Source organism: Salvelinus sp. IW2-2015, linkage group LG33 (genome assembly GCF_002910315.2).
Source record: "Salvelinus sp. IW2-2015 linkage group LG33, ASM291031v2, whole genome shotgun sequence".
In the NCBI taxonomy this organism is placed as follows: Eukaryota; Metazoa; Chordata; class Actinopteri; order Salmoniformes; family Salmonidae; genus Salvelinus; species Salvelinus sp. IW2-2015.
In genome coordinates this window covers 26,736,202-26,752,129 of record NC_036872.1, presented here as the reverse complement: position 1 = coordinate 26,752,129, position 15,928 = coordinate 26,736,202, and the positions used below count along the sequence as shown (strand labels likewise).

Sequence of the window (15,928 nt, the reverse complement as noted above, 5' to 3'; positions counted from 1 at the left end):
CTCCCCTGTTCCCTCCTCACCTCCCTCCCAAATTCCCTGGACCTCTCCCTGTGCCCTCCCTCACCTCCGCCCAACCTCCCTGCCTCCCCCTGTTCCCTCCTCACCTCCTCTAAAACCTCCCTACATCCCCCTGTTCTCTCCTCACCTCCCTCTTAAAAACCTCCCTGCCTAACCCCTGTTCCCTCCTCACGTCCCTCTAAAAATCTCCCTGCCTCCCCTTTCCCTCCTCACCTCCCTCCCAAATTCCCTACCTCTCCCTGTTCCTCCTCACTCCTCCCAACCTCGCACCTCCCCTGTTTCCCTCCTCCTCCCTCACAACCTCCCTACCCGTCCCCCTGTTCTCGTCCTCACCTCCCTCGAACAACCTCCCTACAATCCCCCTGTTCTCTCCTCACCTCCCTCTAAAAACCTCCCGCCTTACCCCTGTCCCTCCTCACCTCCCTCTAAAAACCTCCCCTACCTCCCCCTGTTCTCTCCTTCACCTCCCTCTAAAAACCTCCCTACATCCCCCTGTTCTGCTCCTCAGCCTCCCTCTAAAAAGTACCTCCCTGCCTACCCCTGTTCCCTCCTCACCTCCCTCCCAACTGTTCCGCTGACCTCCCCGTTCCCTCCTCAACCTCCCTCCCAACCTCCCCTGTATACATCTCCAAACCTCCCTACCTCCCCCTGTTCCCTCCTTCACCTCCCTGCCTCCCTCTGTTCCCTCCTCACCTCCCTCCCAAACCTCGCCTGCTCCCCCTGTTCCCTCACTCACCTCCTTCCCAACCTACCCTGCCTCTCCCCTGTTCCCTTCCTAACCTCCCTCCAACTCCAACCTCCCGCTCCTCACTCGCCTCCCCTGGTTCCCTCCTCCTCCTCCAACCTCCCTTGCCTCCCCCTGCTTTCCCTCCTCACCTCCCTCCCAACCTCCCTGCCTCCCCCTGTTCCCTCCATCACCTCCCTCCAACCTTCCTGCTCCGCCCATCGCTCCATCGCTACCTTCCCCCTGTTCCCTCCTCACCTCCCTCCCAACCTCCCTTACCTCCCCCTGTTCCCTCCTCACCTCCCTCTAAAAAACCTCCCTGCCTACCCCTGTTCCCTCCTCACCTCCCTCTAAAAACCTCCCTACATCCCCCTGTTCTCTCCTCACCTCCCTCTAAAAAACCTCCCTGCCTACCCCTGTTCCCTCCTCACCTCCCTCCCAACTTCCACTACCTCCCCCTGTTCCCTCCTCACCTCCCTTCCCAACCTCCCTACCTCCCCTGTTCTCTCCCAACCCCCTACCTCCCCCTGTTCCCTCCTCACCTCCCTGCCTCCCCCTGTTCCTCCTCACCTCCCTCCCAACCTCCCTGCCTTCCCCTGTTCCCTCCTCACCTCCTTCCCAACCTCCCTGCTCCCCCTGTTCCCTCCTCACCTCCCTCCCAACCCTCCCTGCCCCCTTTCCCTCCTCACCTCCCTCCCAACCTCCTGCCTCCCCCTGTTCCCTCCTCACCTCCCTCCCAAACTCCCTACCTCCCCTGTTCCCTCCCCACCTCCCTCCCAACCTCCCTACCTCCCCCTGTTCCCTCCTCACCTCCCTCCCAACCTCCCTACCTCCCCGTTTCCCTCCTCACCTACTCCCAACCTCCCCCTGTTCCCTCCTCACCTCCCTCCCAACCTCCCTACCTCCCCCTTTCCCTCCTCACCTCCCTCCCAACCTCCCTGACTCCCCCTGTTCCCTCCTCACCTCCCTCCAACCTCCCCCTGTTCCCTCCTCACCTTCCTCCCTACCTCCCCCTGCCCACTAGAACAGCACTCATGACCAAACAACATCCCCAGGCAGTGGCCTTTCAGCGCCATCGCCGATCTCCACCAGCCACTCACTGTCTGTCCATTCGTGTCACTGACATTTTTGTGTACGATTGTCCCAAACAATGCCACTCCTCATACACTACATGTCTTCAAAGCACTGCCTTCCACCACAGAGGCACAAAGGCAGCCTAAGCAGACAGACAGAGAAGACAGACAGTGACGAGGTATGGAAATGAATACAGGGATGGTTGGTTGGTGTATGCATCGCCTTCCCCTGCAAGAGAGTGTGGGAGTCAGATGACTTAATTTCACCCAGGAATCAAACAGCGTCTGAGGAGGGAGGGAAGCCTTAGTTAATAATACATGTGAAACCCCCATAAGCTGTCAGACTGACAGTGGCCCACACTTAACACCAGACACTAAGTCTCTGGCTGAATTCAGGTGGTTTCTCCTTACTCAGCCGTTGAAAGGAAAAGTCTGAGCTGTGTCCCAAATGGCATCCTATTTCGTCAATAGTGCACTACTTTTGACCAGGCCCCAATGTGGGACGCAGTCAGATTCTGCACCTGTAGACCTCAGAGGAAGATAATTACCATCTGCGTTTTGGAATATTTTCCTTTCCCCTTTTTCTTCACAGTGAAATCTCCCATGATCCCTTTTTCACGAGGGTGAGCGGTCTACCTGTACTAGCGACAGGCTATTCTGACCAAGCAAATGTTTAGAAGGCCACCCTTTGGTCTGCAGATCATTTAAAATAAGGCAAGTTCAATTTAACTCAGACACGGTCAGACCGACCGAGGCGTCGGCAAGAATTGAGGGCTGAGGGAGTAATCTTCATTGGGTTAGGATTCATTGAACATAGGCTGCCCTACTGCTGCTGCTTTAAGATGGGTTCAGGGCACAGGAACATCTGTGCAATATCTGTGCAATAGTTCTCTACTCCCCCTGCCTGGCCTCTGCTCTGTGTCTACTCTCTGATCTGCAGCATGTGTAGCCTGACCAGACCACCGCAGATCTGTACTTTATGTCCTCGAGGTATAGAAATAGACTGAGATATCAGATCCCCACACGGTACATCCCAGCTGCAGCCAAGGGATGGGTGTGGAGGTTAGGGGGGGTTACAGAAACCTTTCAACCCTTTGCCCTTAAAAAGGCAGACCGCTCAAAGACGACAACAAAAACAACAGAAAGACTCCAACAACAACACTGACCCCTGGGCAATCCATTTAGGGCCTGGGGAAGGTGTGTGTGTGTGTGACAGGGACAACCACCCCCGCAGCAGGTGTTCTCTCACTGAGGAACTTCCAGCCGAGTTGAAAAGGTCGGCAGAAGCGGGTCTCGATGTCAGCGCACCCTAAAGCATGAAAGGCATCTCCAACGGCAACAGAGGTCAGGGACACGCAGCATTCCGCACATCCACACTACATTTTGTGAACGCACCCTAGAGAGGTCACACGCTGGTGACACTCTCAGGTATCACTGAGCAGTAAGGCCTCGTGAGATTACTGGAAATACACACACACAGTATAGTACGAGAGAGTTAAGGGTGAAAATAACTCAKGGATAGAAAGAAAATACAGATTTTCTTTTGGCTCCAACACGTTGCCAGTTTTCAAGTAGCCTCCATTCTCAGGGCAGCCGTAAACAGATTATCAGAGCAAAAACAATAGTTGACATGCCAGGCTTTTCTAAGTCCAACCTCCACCTCATCCATCCCAATATACTGCAGAGGGGACTGGGAGGAGGAGGAAGGGCTGAGAATGAGCAGTTTACTTTATTCAAAGCCAGATAATTGTCTCTGAATCCTAATATGTACTTTTTTTAAATATACGAGCAGTGCCAAGTTCGGCAAGGAAGAGTGCATTCTCATTCTCACACTTCCAGCACCGCACACACACACTCAATTTCAAACACACAACAAAGACAGTAAAAATCACACAAACAAAAGCACATTCCTCTGGTAGACTAACTGTGCTCCTGAGAAAAACAAAAGGCTGAAATAGTTGTCCTCTAGCAACCACAGCTTCGATTGGCCCTTACAGGGAGGTTATAAATCCAGTCTTGTGGTCGCCCTGGCTCTTACAACCAATCGTTACAGAGAAACTTTCAGCACATCACTTCCACTGGTCACCCTAAATGGGATCCAAGATCTTACATAGGGCTACTGTTGGGGTCATCAACAGAACTCAATATGTATATTATCTGGAAATCAGAATGTTACTGACAGACTTCCAGTCTGTGGCAACGTGGATGCACTACCCATTTATCATACCGATGAACGCTTACAAGACAGTAATTCCATCTATAGATATCTGTATGCTCTTATCAGAGTACACTACAGGCTGCAAATAGTGTAAATAAATAGTTAATTATATAGGACTAGCAAGTAAAGAACCCCACACCTTTTTCTTTTACTAATCACCAGGAATTCCTCCCCAAAAATGTTACTTTACAAAATCCTTTCCTACGTATTCTCACGAATAAAGATTGTGTCTCAATGTAATCAAGGTATGAAATTATTGTTATTTTCAAATAGTCTCTTTTTAGGCTTAGTTGTGGTCAGTTTGCTGTGTGCAAATTATAATAATTCTGTTCCGGCCCCCTGACCATTCGCTCCGGCAAAAATCGTCCTACGGCTGAATGTAATTGCCTACCCCTGCACTAGAGACTAGTAAACACACGCATACACCACACTCCTCCTGAAGGACAAGAATGCAAAAAATAGGTTATATTTCCAGTTACTGAAGATGTTTTGCGGGAAACTGACAAAAACACTGATGTATAATTTGACCTCCCAGGACAACAAAGCAAAGCATAGCAAACATGAAACATCATTAACCCTCTACCATCAAGCACAATGACCATATACAAAAGGAAAACACAGGAGAAGTAGAGAGAAATAGATGGAGGAGGAAAAAGAGAGAGACTGAAGGTTGAGAGAAGGAAAGAGCCGGGATAATCGGGTAATCACAATACTAACCTGTTTCACTTCAGCAGGCATTGTTCAAATCCCTTTGTTTAACCTCCTCCAAAAAAGCTAAACAATTTCCTTCTTGCTGAAAAGTAATTTTTTCCCCCTTTTGTCTGTAGTTCCTTATTTCCGTAAGCGCAGAGGCAGCTCAGAGGCAGGCAGCCATCCTTTCCCCACACTGTCGCTTGCGCTCTCCCTCTCTCGCTCTCTCACACACTTTAAGTCCTCTCAGAGAGGGAGAAAAAATGCCTGCTCAGTGGAGATACTGAAATGTTCAGGACAGTAGACTACAGCCGTATGGACAAACCAAAGACGGTAGTACGAATCCAGTGAAGGAGGGGAGCAAAACAAAACAGCACACACAAACACTCTCTCTCTCAACAAAAGTTACCCGGAGAGGGGAACAAAACCCTGGATTTAAGAGAAAAGAGGGAAGGAGGAGGGGTGTGTGTGTGAATAGTTCCCAGACAGGCAGCAGTTGCCCTGTGTTGTGAGTGTATAGCAGCTTCAACCCTCTCTCCCTCCCTCTCTCCTCCTCATGCAGCATCTATGCAAAGGAAGCCTCTAACATGGGAGTGGGGGGGGGGGGGGGGGGGGGGCTGACAGACAGATGCAGCTGAAGCATACACATACAGGGAGCCCTGCTCTGGCCCCACCCCATCCCACCAACATACCAAAGGAAGGGGGAGAGAGTTCCAAAAAAGGTCCAGTTGCCAGGACCTCAAATACAAAGTCCATCTAGATACCGTTTCCCTAGAGCACACAAAAAACTATACATACCTTGGCCTAAACATCAGCACCATAGGTAACTTCCACAAAGCTGTGAACGATCTGAGAAACAAGGCAAGAAGTGCCTTCTACGCCACCAAAAGGAACATAAAATTCGACATCCTAACTAGGATCTGGCAAAAAATACTTGAATCAGTTATAGAACCCATTGCCCTTTATTGTTGTGAGGTCTGGGGTCCTCTCACCAACCACGAATTCACAAAATAGAACACCAAATTAAGCCTGCATGCAGAATTTTGCAAAAACATCCTCTGTGTACAATGTAAAACACTAAATAATGCATGCAGAGCAGAATTAGAACGATACCCGCTAATGATCAAAATCCAGAAAAGAGCCATTCAATTCTACAAGCACCTAAAAGGAAGCGATTCCCAAACCTTCCATTACAAAGCCATCACCTACATGGAGATGAACCTAGAGAAGAGTCCTCTCAGCAAGCTGGTCCAGGGGCTCTGTTCACAAACAGACCCCACAGAGCCCAAAGAGAGCAACACAATTAGACCCCAAAAAATCATGAGAAAACAAAAAGAGAATTACTTGACACATTGGAAATAATTAACAAAAAACTCTGCAAATTGGAATGCTATTTGGCCCTAAATAGAGAGTACATAGTGGCAGAATATCTGACCACTATGACTGACCCAAAATTAAGGAACGCTTTGACTATGTACAGACTCAGTGAGCATAGCTTTGCTATTGAGAAAGGCCACCGTAGGCCAGTGGATGCTCCTCAGAGGAAGAAGGGGAGGACCATCCTCCTCAGTGAATAGATAAAAACTATACTCAACTTTTTAGATAAAATTATACTAAATATATTCACGTCACTAAATATATTCACGTCACAATAATTGATTAAAACACACTGTTTCGCAATGAAGGTCTACAGTAGCCTCAACAGCACTCTCTGGGTTAGCACCATGGTGTAGCCGGAGGACAGCTAGCTTCCGTCCTCCTCTTGGTACACTTGACTTAAATAGAAAAACCTTGGTGGCTCATGGTTCTCATCCCCGTCCATAGACTTATACAGTAATTATGACAACTTCCAGAGGATGTTTTCCAACCTATCGGARCTCTTTCAGCATGAACTGATATGTTGTCCATCAAAGGATCAGAGAATTAATATAGTACTGAAAGCATAAGCTACAGCTAGCTAGCACTGCATAAAAGGCAGTGAGTAGTTGACATAAAGAGAGAGAACGACAACAGTTTTGAACAACTTCATTTCTTCAAAAATTAAGAAGCAAGAGAGCGAGAGAGAGAGCTATATTTCGTTCACTTTATTTCACTTTCACTTACTTTGTTAGCGAATGCAGCTAGATAGTTTAGCCTACTTAAACAAAGAGGGATGCTATGTTAGCTAGCTGGCTATGGCTATCCAACCGTGTAACTCTTCCAAGTCAAGGTAAGCTTTTGGTTTTTACTAATTTATTGCCACCGGGGCCCACCGGTGTAACTGCTWAACTGGTTGCTGTACACTGTACTGCATAATTGTAACATTAGCTCTAGTAGCTATGTTGACGATAACGTCAGCTAATATCGTAACAACGATGTAGGCTGTGTGTAGCTGTTAGCGGTTATGTTATGGAGGTTTGGCTTGGAAAGGTTTTCGCCTGGTCACAGACATCTGTTGTGTTGTGCACTAAAGTCCACAAGCGAAGCAAAAAGGTGAGAGGAGGGGAGCGCGTAGATGCGAGAAGGAATTATACAACAAGTAAAGTCATCATGCTGTTCGTACAGTATGTGGCTGCTACGAAAGTGAACTGTGTTTGCGGGTGATCATGGGGTATTCATTCCACAAATTCTGTTGAAGAGCATTTTTTAAACGGAAGCAAACGGAACAAAACTATTTGGACTAATGATTACACCCTAGATCAGCTAGAAGCAGGCAAGAGTGTGCAAGGCAGTATTGAATGTGTGACTGTATGTCACCTTGATTACTCACATTTTTCTCTCAACCTGTGCATCTACGTTGTAAACTTCCATTCGTAGGCTAGGTTGTAGCAACTTCATGATGGGTAAAGGGAAAATTATAAACTGGGTGGTTCAATCCCTGAATGCTGATTGGCTGAAAGCCGTGGTATATCAGACCGTATACCATGGGTATGACAAAACATTTATCTTTACTGCTCTAATTACGTTGGTAAGTAGTTTATAATAGCAATAAGGCACCTCAGGGGTTTGTGATATATGGTCAATATACCACACCCCCTCGGGCCTTATTGCTTAATTATAGTATCATGTAGTAGCCTAAACCTATCGATGTTACATTGAACTGGGTGAATGAAATATGAATGACAGTCATCCAATATGCTGTAATAGAAATAAGGCAATGCKCATAAAAAATGTTTTAATCGTCCCTAATCTTAAAAGACACCGACTGCCACTGCCGTAGGCAGACTTGGCTCTCAAGAGAAGACAGGCTATGTGCACACTGCCCACAAAATGAGGTGGAAACTGAGCTGCACTTCCTAACCTCCTGCCAAATGTATGACCATATTGGAGACRCATATTTCCCTCAGATTACACAGACCCACAAAGAATTAGAAAACAAATCCAATTTTGACAAACTCCCATATCGATTAGGTGAAATATCACCGTGTGCCATCACAGCAACAAGATTTGTGACCCGTTGCCACAAGAAAAGGGCAACCAATGAAGCATAAACACCATTATAAATACATCCCATATTTATGTTGATTTATTTTCCCTTTTGCACATTGTAACACTGTACATAGCCGTTATATAACATTTGAAGTGTAATGTTTACTGTTTATTTCTGATAGTTTATTTCACTTGCTTTGGCAATGTAAACATATTTCCCATATCAATAAAGCCCTTTGAATTGAAGATATATACAGTGGGGAGAACAAGTATTTGATACACTGCCGATTTTGCAGGTTTTCCTACTTACAAAGCATGTAGAGGTCTGTAATTTTTATCATAGTTACACTTCAACTGTGAGAGACGGAATCTAAAACAAAAATCCAGAAAATCACATTGTATGATTTTTAAGTAATTAATTTGCATTTTATTGCATGACACTAAGTATTTGATCACCTACCAACCAGTAAGAATTCCGGCTCTCACAGACCTGTTAGGTTTTCTTAAGAAGCCCTCCTTCTCCACTCATTACCTGGATTAACTGCACCTGTTGAACTCGTTACCTGTATAAAGCACCTGTCCACACACTCAATCAAACAGACTCCAACCTCTCCACAATGGCCAAGACCAGAGAGCTCTGTAAGGACATCAGGGCTGAAATGTAGACCTGCACAAGGCTAGGATGCTACAGGACAATAGGCAAGCAGCTTGGTGAGAAGGCAACAACTGTTGCGCAATTATTAGGAAATGGAAGAAGTTCAAGATGACGGTCAATCACCCTCGCGTCTGGGGCTCCATGCAAGATCTCACCTCGTGGGCATCAAGATCATGAGGAAGGTGAGGATCAGCCCAGAACTACACGGCAGGACCTGGTCAATGACCTGAGAGAGAGCTGGGACCACAGTCTCAAAGAAAACCATTAGTAACACACTACGCCGTCATGGATTAAAATCCTGCAGCGCACGCAAGGTCCCCCTGCTCAAGCCAGCGCATGTCCAGCCCTTCTGAAGTTTGCCAATGACCATCTGGATGATCCAGAGGAGAATGGGAGAAGGTCATGTGGTCTGATGAGACAAAAATATAGCTTTTTGGCTAAACTCCACTCGCCGTGTTTGGAGGAAGAAGAAGGATGAGTACAACCCAAGAACACCATCTCAACCGTGAAGCATGGAGGTGGAAACATCATTTTTGGGGATGCTTTCTGCAAAGGGGACAGGGCGACTGCACCGTATTGAGGGAGGATGGATGGGGCCATGTATCGCGAGATCTTGGCCAACAACCTCCTTCCCTCAGTAAGGCATTGAAGATGGGTCGTGGCTGGGTCTTCCAGCATGACAACGACCCGAAACACACAGCCAGGGCAACTAAGGAGTGCTCCGTAAGAAGCATCTCAAGGTCCTGAGTGGTCTAGCCAGTCTCCAGACCTGAACCCAATAGAAAATCTTTGGAGGGAGCTGAAAGTCCGTATTGCCCAGCGACAGCCCCCAAACCTGAAGGATCTGGAGAAGGTCTGTATGGAGGAGTGGGCCAAAATCCCTGCTGCAGTGTGTGTGCAAACCTGGTCAAGAACTACAGGAAATGTATGATCTCTGTAATTGCAAACAAAGGTTTCTGTACCAAATATTAAGTTCTGCTTTTCTGATGTATCAAATACTTATTCATGCAATAAAATGCAAATTAATTACTTAAAATCATACAATGGGATTTTCAGGATTTGTTTTAGATTCCGTCTCTCACAGTTGAAGTGTACCTATGATAAAAATTACAGACCTCTACATGCTTTGTAAGTAGGAAACCTGCAAAATCGGCAGTGTATCAAATACTTGTTCTCCCCACTGTATATATACACAGCGTCTTCCCCAAAGAGGGGAGGGCAACCTACACTGCAAGTTTTTACACACTCTCTCTCCCTCTTCATCCCTCCCCTCTATGCCTCTCTTTCTCGCAACTCTTTGTCCCTTTCCTTCACTTACTGCACTTGATATGAGGGGGAAATCTGCCGGCGTTAAAGAATTCAGCTATAATACTGTGACCACAGTGAGAAGAAATGTAATCTATCATGTAAATGTACTTGCCAAGACTCAGACAGGAGCTCAAGCAAGGCGACCTTTCTTTATTAACACAACTTTGTGAAGGCTTGACTACACTTTGGAAAAAGACCTAACACAAAAAGGCCCAAATCCAAAGAAAAAAGGGAAATGGCTAGGTTTGCTGATTCCCGTAGCTGTGCAATAGTATTATATTTAGTTCACCTCTGTGGAAAACATTCCTAGCTGTGCATAGTATTATATTAGTTCACTTCTCTGTGGAAAACATTCCCTAGCTGGTGCATAGTATTATATTGTTCACTTCTCTGTGGAAAACATTCCCTAGCTGTGCATAGATTATATTAGTTCACTTCTCTGTGGAAGAACATTCCCTAGCTGTGCAGTAGTATTATAATAGTTCACTTCTCTGTGGAAAACATTCCCTAGCTGTGCATAGTATTATATTAGTTCACTTCTCTGTGAAGACATTCCCTGAGGCTGTGCATAGTAGTGGATATGTGGTTCACGTTCTCTGTGGAAAACATTCCCTAGCTGTGCATAGTATTATATTAGTTCACTTCTCTGTGGAAAACATTCCCTAGCTGTAGTGCATGAGTGATAGTATATATTAGTTCACTTCTCTGTGGAAAACAATTCCCGTATGCTGCTGGCATAGTATTATATTAGTTCACTTCTCTGTGGAAAACATTCCCTAGCTGTGCATAGTATTATATTAGTTCACTTCTCTGTGGAAAACAACTACTTGAGTTAGTCTTCAAGAGAGACTATTTTACATAAAACTGCAGTCTGCACCCCGGCATTTTATGATCTTCAAATTACACACTTAATTATTTACCGACAACATAGCCTTTATAATACTCTCCTATAACCCATGACACATGGTGCTAGGCTTTCTGCAACACTGAGCAGCGCATTAAAAACAACTTCTAAATAATCCATCGCAGGTAATCAAACCCAATTAGTCATTTTCTTGCCTGTCTGTCTGTCTGTCTGCCTGTATTTGGCTCGGAACAGATGGAGAAAAGGTTAATGTACTGCAACATGCCTCGCACTGACAGACACCTCAGATGAAGCTGCATCTGGTAAAATCATGTTTTCTACTTCCCTCTTCAAGATGTAAGAAAAGGAGGAGGAGCGGGAGAGAGAGAAGAGAAGGGTGGTGAGAGGGAGAGGGTGACAGAAAGAGAGACAGCGAGACAACGAGAAAGAGCGAAAGAGAGAGAGAGGAACTAGCTAAATCAGTTGACAAGCTTCGAGACACCATCTCCTTCTGGTAAATGTATGCAGGTCTATCATCGAGGTTGGAACAAGCACCAGTCTGATAGCTACACTACATGAGGATGTGTGTGCTAACAGTAGCAGAGCCTGCGAAAACGGAATCTTATGACTTTCAACAGTATGCAATTATTTCCAAGAAAATGTCAACTCAGCAATATGGAGGATTAATATGTTGTCTTTCCATTTGTGCAACAAAGGGAATTTTCTCTCCCTATTCAGTGAAATAATAACATACAAGCCTGCCAGTGATTGGAAGGCCTAGAAAAGGGCAAGTATAGCTTAGGATGCCTATACCATCTCAGAATGCTACTCCTCCTTAAAACTCATCAATTAAACACCTCAATACTTGAATAAAATAATTTTGCACTTACAGAAATTAAATTAAATCAAATGTTATTGGTCACATGCGCCAAATACAACAGTTGTGGACTATACAGTGAAATGCTTACTTATGAGCCTTTTCCCAACAATGCAGTTGGGAAAAGTTGGAAACGTAATTTATAGATCGGCAGGTGAGGGTGCTCTCGAGCGGCTAGATGTTCTTTACCATTTGGCCATCAGATTTGCCACCAATGCTCCTATAGGACACATCACTGCACTCTATACTCCTCTGTAAACTGGTCATCTCTGTATACCCGTCGCAAGACCCACTGTGTCACGCCCTGACCGTAGAGATCCTTTTTATGTCTCTATTTTGGTTGGTCAGGGTGTGAGTTTGGGTGGGCATTCTATGTCTGGTGTTCTATGTTGTCCTTGTTTTGTATTTCTATGTGTTTGGCCTGGTATGGTTCCCAATCAGAGGCAGCTTTCTATCGTTGTCTCTGATTGAGAATCATACTTAGGTAGCCTGTTCCCACCTGTGTTTGTGGGTGGTTGTTTTCTGTTTTGTGTGTTCACCTTACAGGACTGTTCATTTGTCGTTTTTGTTGTTTCATCAAGTGTTTCGTATTTTATTAAAGGTAATATGAACACTTACCACTCTGCACCTTGGTCCTCTTCTCCTTCTCCTGACGACGGTCGTTACAGAACCACCCACCACCAAAGGAACAAGCAGCGTGGGAAAATGGACTCCTGGACATGGGAGGAAATTTTGGACGGCAAGGAACCCTGGGCACAGCCAGGGGAGTATCGCCGTCCGAAAGAGGAGCTGGAGGCAGCTAGAGTGGAGCGGCGACACTACGAGGAATTGGCGCGAGGTAACGGGCACGAGAGGCAGCCCCAGATTTTTTTTATGGGGGGGGGGCGGGCGGTGGCGCACGGGGAGATGGCGGACTCAGGTAGGAGACCTAAGCCAACTCCCCGTGCTTGCCGCGGCGAGAGAGTGACTGGGCAGGCACCGTGTTATGCGGTGAAGCGCACGGTGTCCCCAGTGCGCACGCATAGCCCGGTGCGCTATATCGCAGCTCCTCGAATCGGCCGGGCTAGAGTGGGCATCGAGCCAGGAGGGTTGATGCCGGCTCAGCGCATCTGGTCTCCAGTGCGTCTCTCGGCCCGGGGTATACTTGCAACAGCCCTACGCATGGTTCCCCGGTTCGCCAGCACAGCCCAGTGCGGCCTGTTCCAACTCCCGCACTTGCCGGGCTACAGGGGGATCCAGCCAGGAAGAGTTGTGCTAGCTCTGCGCTCAGACCGCCAGTACGCCTCCACGGTCCAGTGCATCCGAGTGCCTCGGCCAAGGACAAGGCCTCCTGCATGTCTCCCAGCCTGGTGAGTCCTGTGCCTTCTCCCAGAGCCAGGCCTCCTGTGTGTCTCTCCATTCCAGTGATGATCCATGGCACGAAGCCTCCAATGATAATCCATGGCAAGAAGCCTCCAGTGATGATCCATGGCATGAAGCCTCCAGTGATGATCCATGGCACGAAGCCTCCAGTGATGATCCATGGCACGAAGCCTCCAGTGATGATCCATGGCACGAAGCCTCCAGTGATGATCCATGCACGAGGCCTCCAACGAAGGACGCTAGTCCGGAGCCTCCCAGCATCGCCCTCTAGTCCGGAGCCTCCAGCGACGCCCTCAGTCCGGAGCCTCCAGCGACGCCCTTTAGGAAGGAGACTCCGGCTGCTCCGGACAGGAGGGAGACTCCGGCTGCTCCGGAGACTCCGGCTGCTCCGGACAGGAGGGAGTCTCCGGCTGCTCCGGGACAGGAGGGAGACTCCGGCTGCTCCGAGACAGGAGGCTGCTTCCGGACGAGGGTCCGGACAGGAGGGAGACTCCGGCTGCTCCTGACTGAAGCCCGTCGCTGAAGCAGCGTCGCCCTCTAGTCCGGAGCCTCCACGTCGGCCCTCTAGCCGGAGCCTCCAGCGTCGCCCTCTAGTCCCGCGGGCCTCAAGAGTCTCCCTCCTGTCCGGAGCAGCCAGAGTCTCCCTCCTGTCTGGAGCAGCCAGAGTCTCCCTCCTGTCCGGAGCAGCCAGAGTCTCCCTCCTGTCCGGAGCAGCCAGAGTCTCCCTCCTGTCCGGAGCAGCCAGAGTCTCCCTCCTGTCCTCCTTTGTCTTGCCCACATTGAGGGAGAGGTGGTTGTCCTGGCATCCGGATTAGTGTCCTGCTACTTGAAAGTGGCAGCTCTAGCCTTTAGGTCAGTGCAGATGTTGCCTGTAATCCTTGGCTTCTGGTTGGGATATGTACATWCGTTCACTGTGGGGACAACGTTATCAATTAACTTATTAATGAAGCCGGAGACTGATGTGGTAAACTCCTCAATGCCATCAGATGAATCCCAGAACATATTCCAGTCTGTACTAGCAAAACAGTCCTGTAGCTTAGCATCCGTTTCATCGGACYACTTCCGTATTGAGTGTTTGCTTGTAAGCAGGAATCAGGACGATAGAGTTATGGTCTGATTTGCCATATGGAAGGTGGGGGAGAGCTTTGTATACCGTCTCTGTGTGTGGACTTAAGGGGATCTAGAGTTTTTTCCCTCCTCTAGTTGCACAAGTTACATGCTGGTAGAGATGAGGTAAAAACAGATTTCAGTTTTCCTGCATTAAAATCACCGGCCACTAGGAGCACCGCCTCAATGAGCATTGTCTTGTTTGCTTATGGCCGTATCCAGCTCGTTGAGTGCAGTCTTACTGCCAGCATCTGTTTGTGGTGGTAAATAGACAGCTGAAAATGGCCTAGGTAAATAGTATGGTTGACAGCTTATCATTAGGTATTCTAACTCAGGCGAGCAGAACCTCAAGACTTCCTTAATATTAGAGATCGCTCACCAGCTGTTGTTAATAAAAGAGACACACCACCCCCCGATCTTACCTGACTCTGCTGTTCTGTCCTGCCGATYCATAGAAAACCAGCTAGATGTATATTATCTATGTCCTTATTCAGCCATGACTCCGAGAAGCAGAGTATATTACAGTTCTTAATGTCCCGTTGAGATTGAGAGGATCTGCAGAGAAGAATGGGAGAAACTCCCCAAATACAGGTGTGCCAAGCTTGTAGCGTCATACCCAAGAAGACTCAAGGCTGTAATCGCTGCCAAAGGTACTTCAACAAAGTACTGAGTAAAGGGTCTGAATACTTATGTAAATGTGTTAAAAAATAAATGTTTTTTATTTTTAATACATTTACAAAAATGTCAAAAAAACTGTTTTTGCTTTGCCATTATGGGGTATCGTGTAGATTGATGAGGGGGGAAAAGGCTGTAACGTAACAAAATGTAGAAAAAGTCAAGGGGGCGGAATACTTTCCGAACGCACTGTAGAAAACGATGGCGGAAACATTATGTACCAAAATTTAAAAAATATTTAACAATGCACAAAATAGCGTAAAACATCCGCCATTCCCTCCGGCGCCATTCCCCTGAACATGCCAATGCAATCAACACTTCCCAACAAATCCYTTTTCCCTCCTCAATTTCACAAACTGTTTCTCACTCCTCCTCCCCTCTCTCCTCCCTTTCGTTCTATGATTGTGTGTGTCGGTGTTGGAGCCCCCAGACTGCCCAGGTCTGGTTAAATGAGGCACTGGGAGAGACAACAGTAGTAGCTCTTATTCTCTGACACATTCCTCCTCTGGCAATAATAATTTCCAAAGCTGCACTCAGACACATAGAGTGTGAGACAGTCCGCATTCCAGACCTCACTTCTGCCACTCTGCCCTGCTGTAATGACTTCATGTGCAAAGTCAAGAGGCCCTGGGTCTGCTGCTGGCCAAAAGCAGTGCATAACTTGCTCTCTGTCACCCACACCCACACCAGCCCCAGTCCCAGACCTTCTGGATGGGTAGAAATGGTGCATGCAATGGGGTTACCATGACAGGGCTACATGACTGATGTGACAGGTATACCTACAGAGCGCCTGGTACACATAAGCTGCTGTCACTGTGAATCCACTCACTGCCAGTCTCTGTGCTGCTGGCAGGTTGGCAGATGGCAGACCCGGGGTCCCTCACTGCACCTCTGGCCAAGCCACGACCATATTGGTAGACTAAGCGTTCATAAAGTGTAGAGCAGTGGTTCCCAACTCCGGTCCTTGAG

General features: G+C 47.5%; 1 protein-coding gene across 16 annotated transcripts in view; it reads right to left on the bottom strand.

Annotated features, from left to right (window-relative positions):
* Positions 1-15,928, bottom strand: part of LOC111957411 (splicing regulator ARVCF) — a 194,995-nt gene that overhangs the window by 158,693 nt on the left and 20,374 nt on the right. Inside the window, exon 1 of one of the 16 annotated variants that reach the window (XM_023978224.2) lies at positions 4,751-5,260. The exons of the other annotated variants lie outside the window; for them this stretch is intronic. Coding sequence (XP_023833992.1) covers positions 4,751-4,771 — 21 coding nt within the window. The 5' untranslated portion in view covers positions 4,772-5,260. Of the gene's footprint in view, positions 1-4,750; positions 5,261-15,928 lie in introns of those variants that run through there. 16 annotated transcript variants of the gene reach the window in all.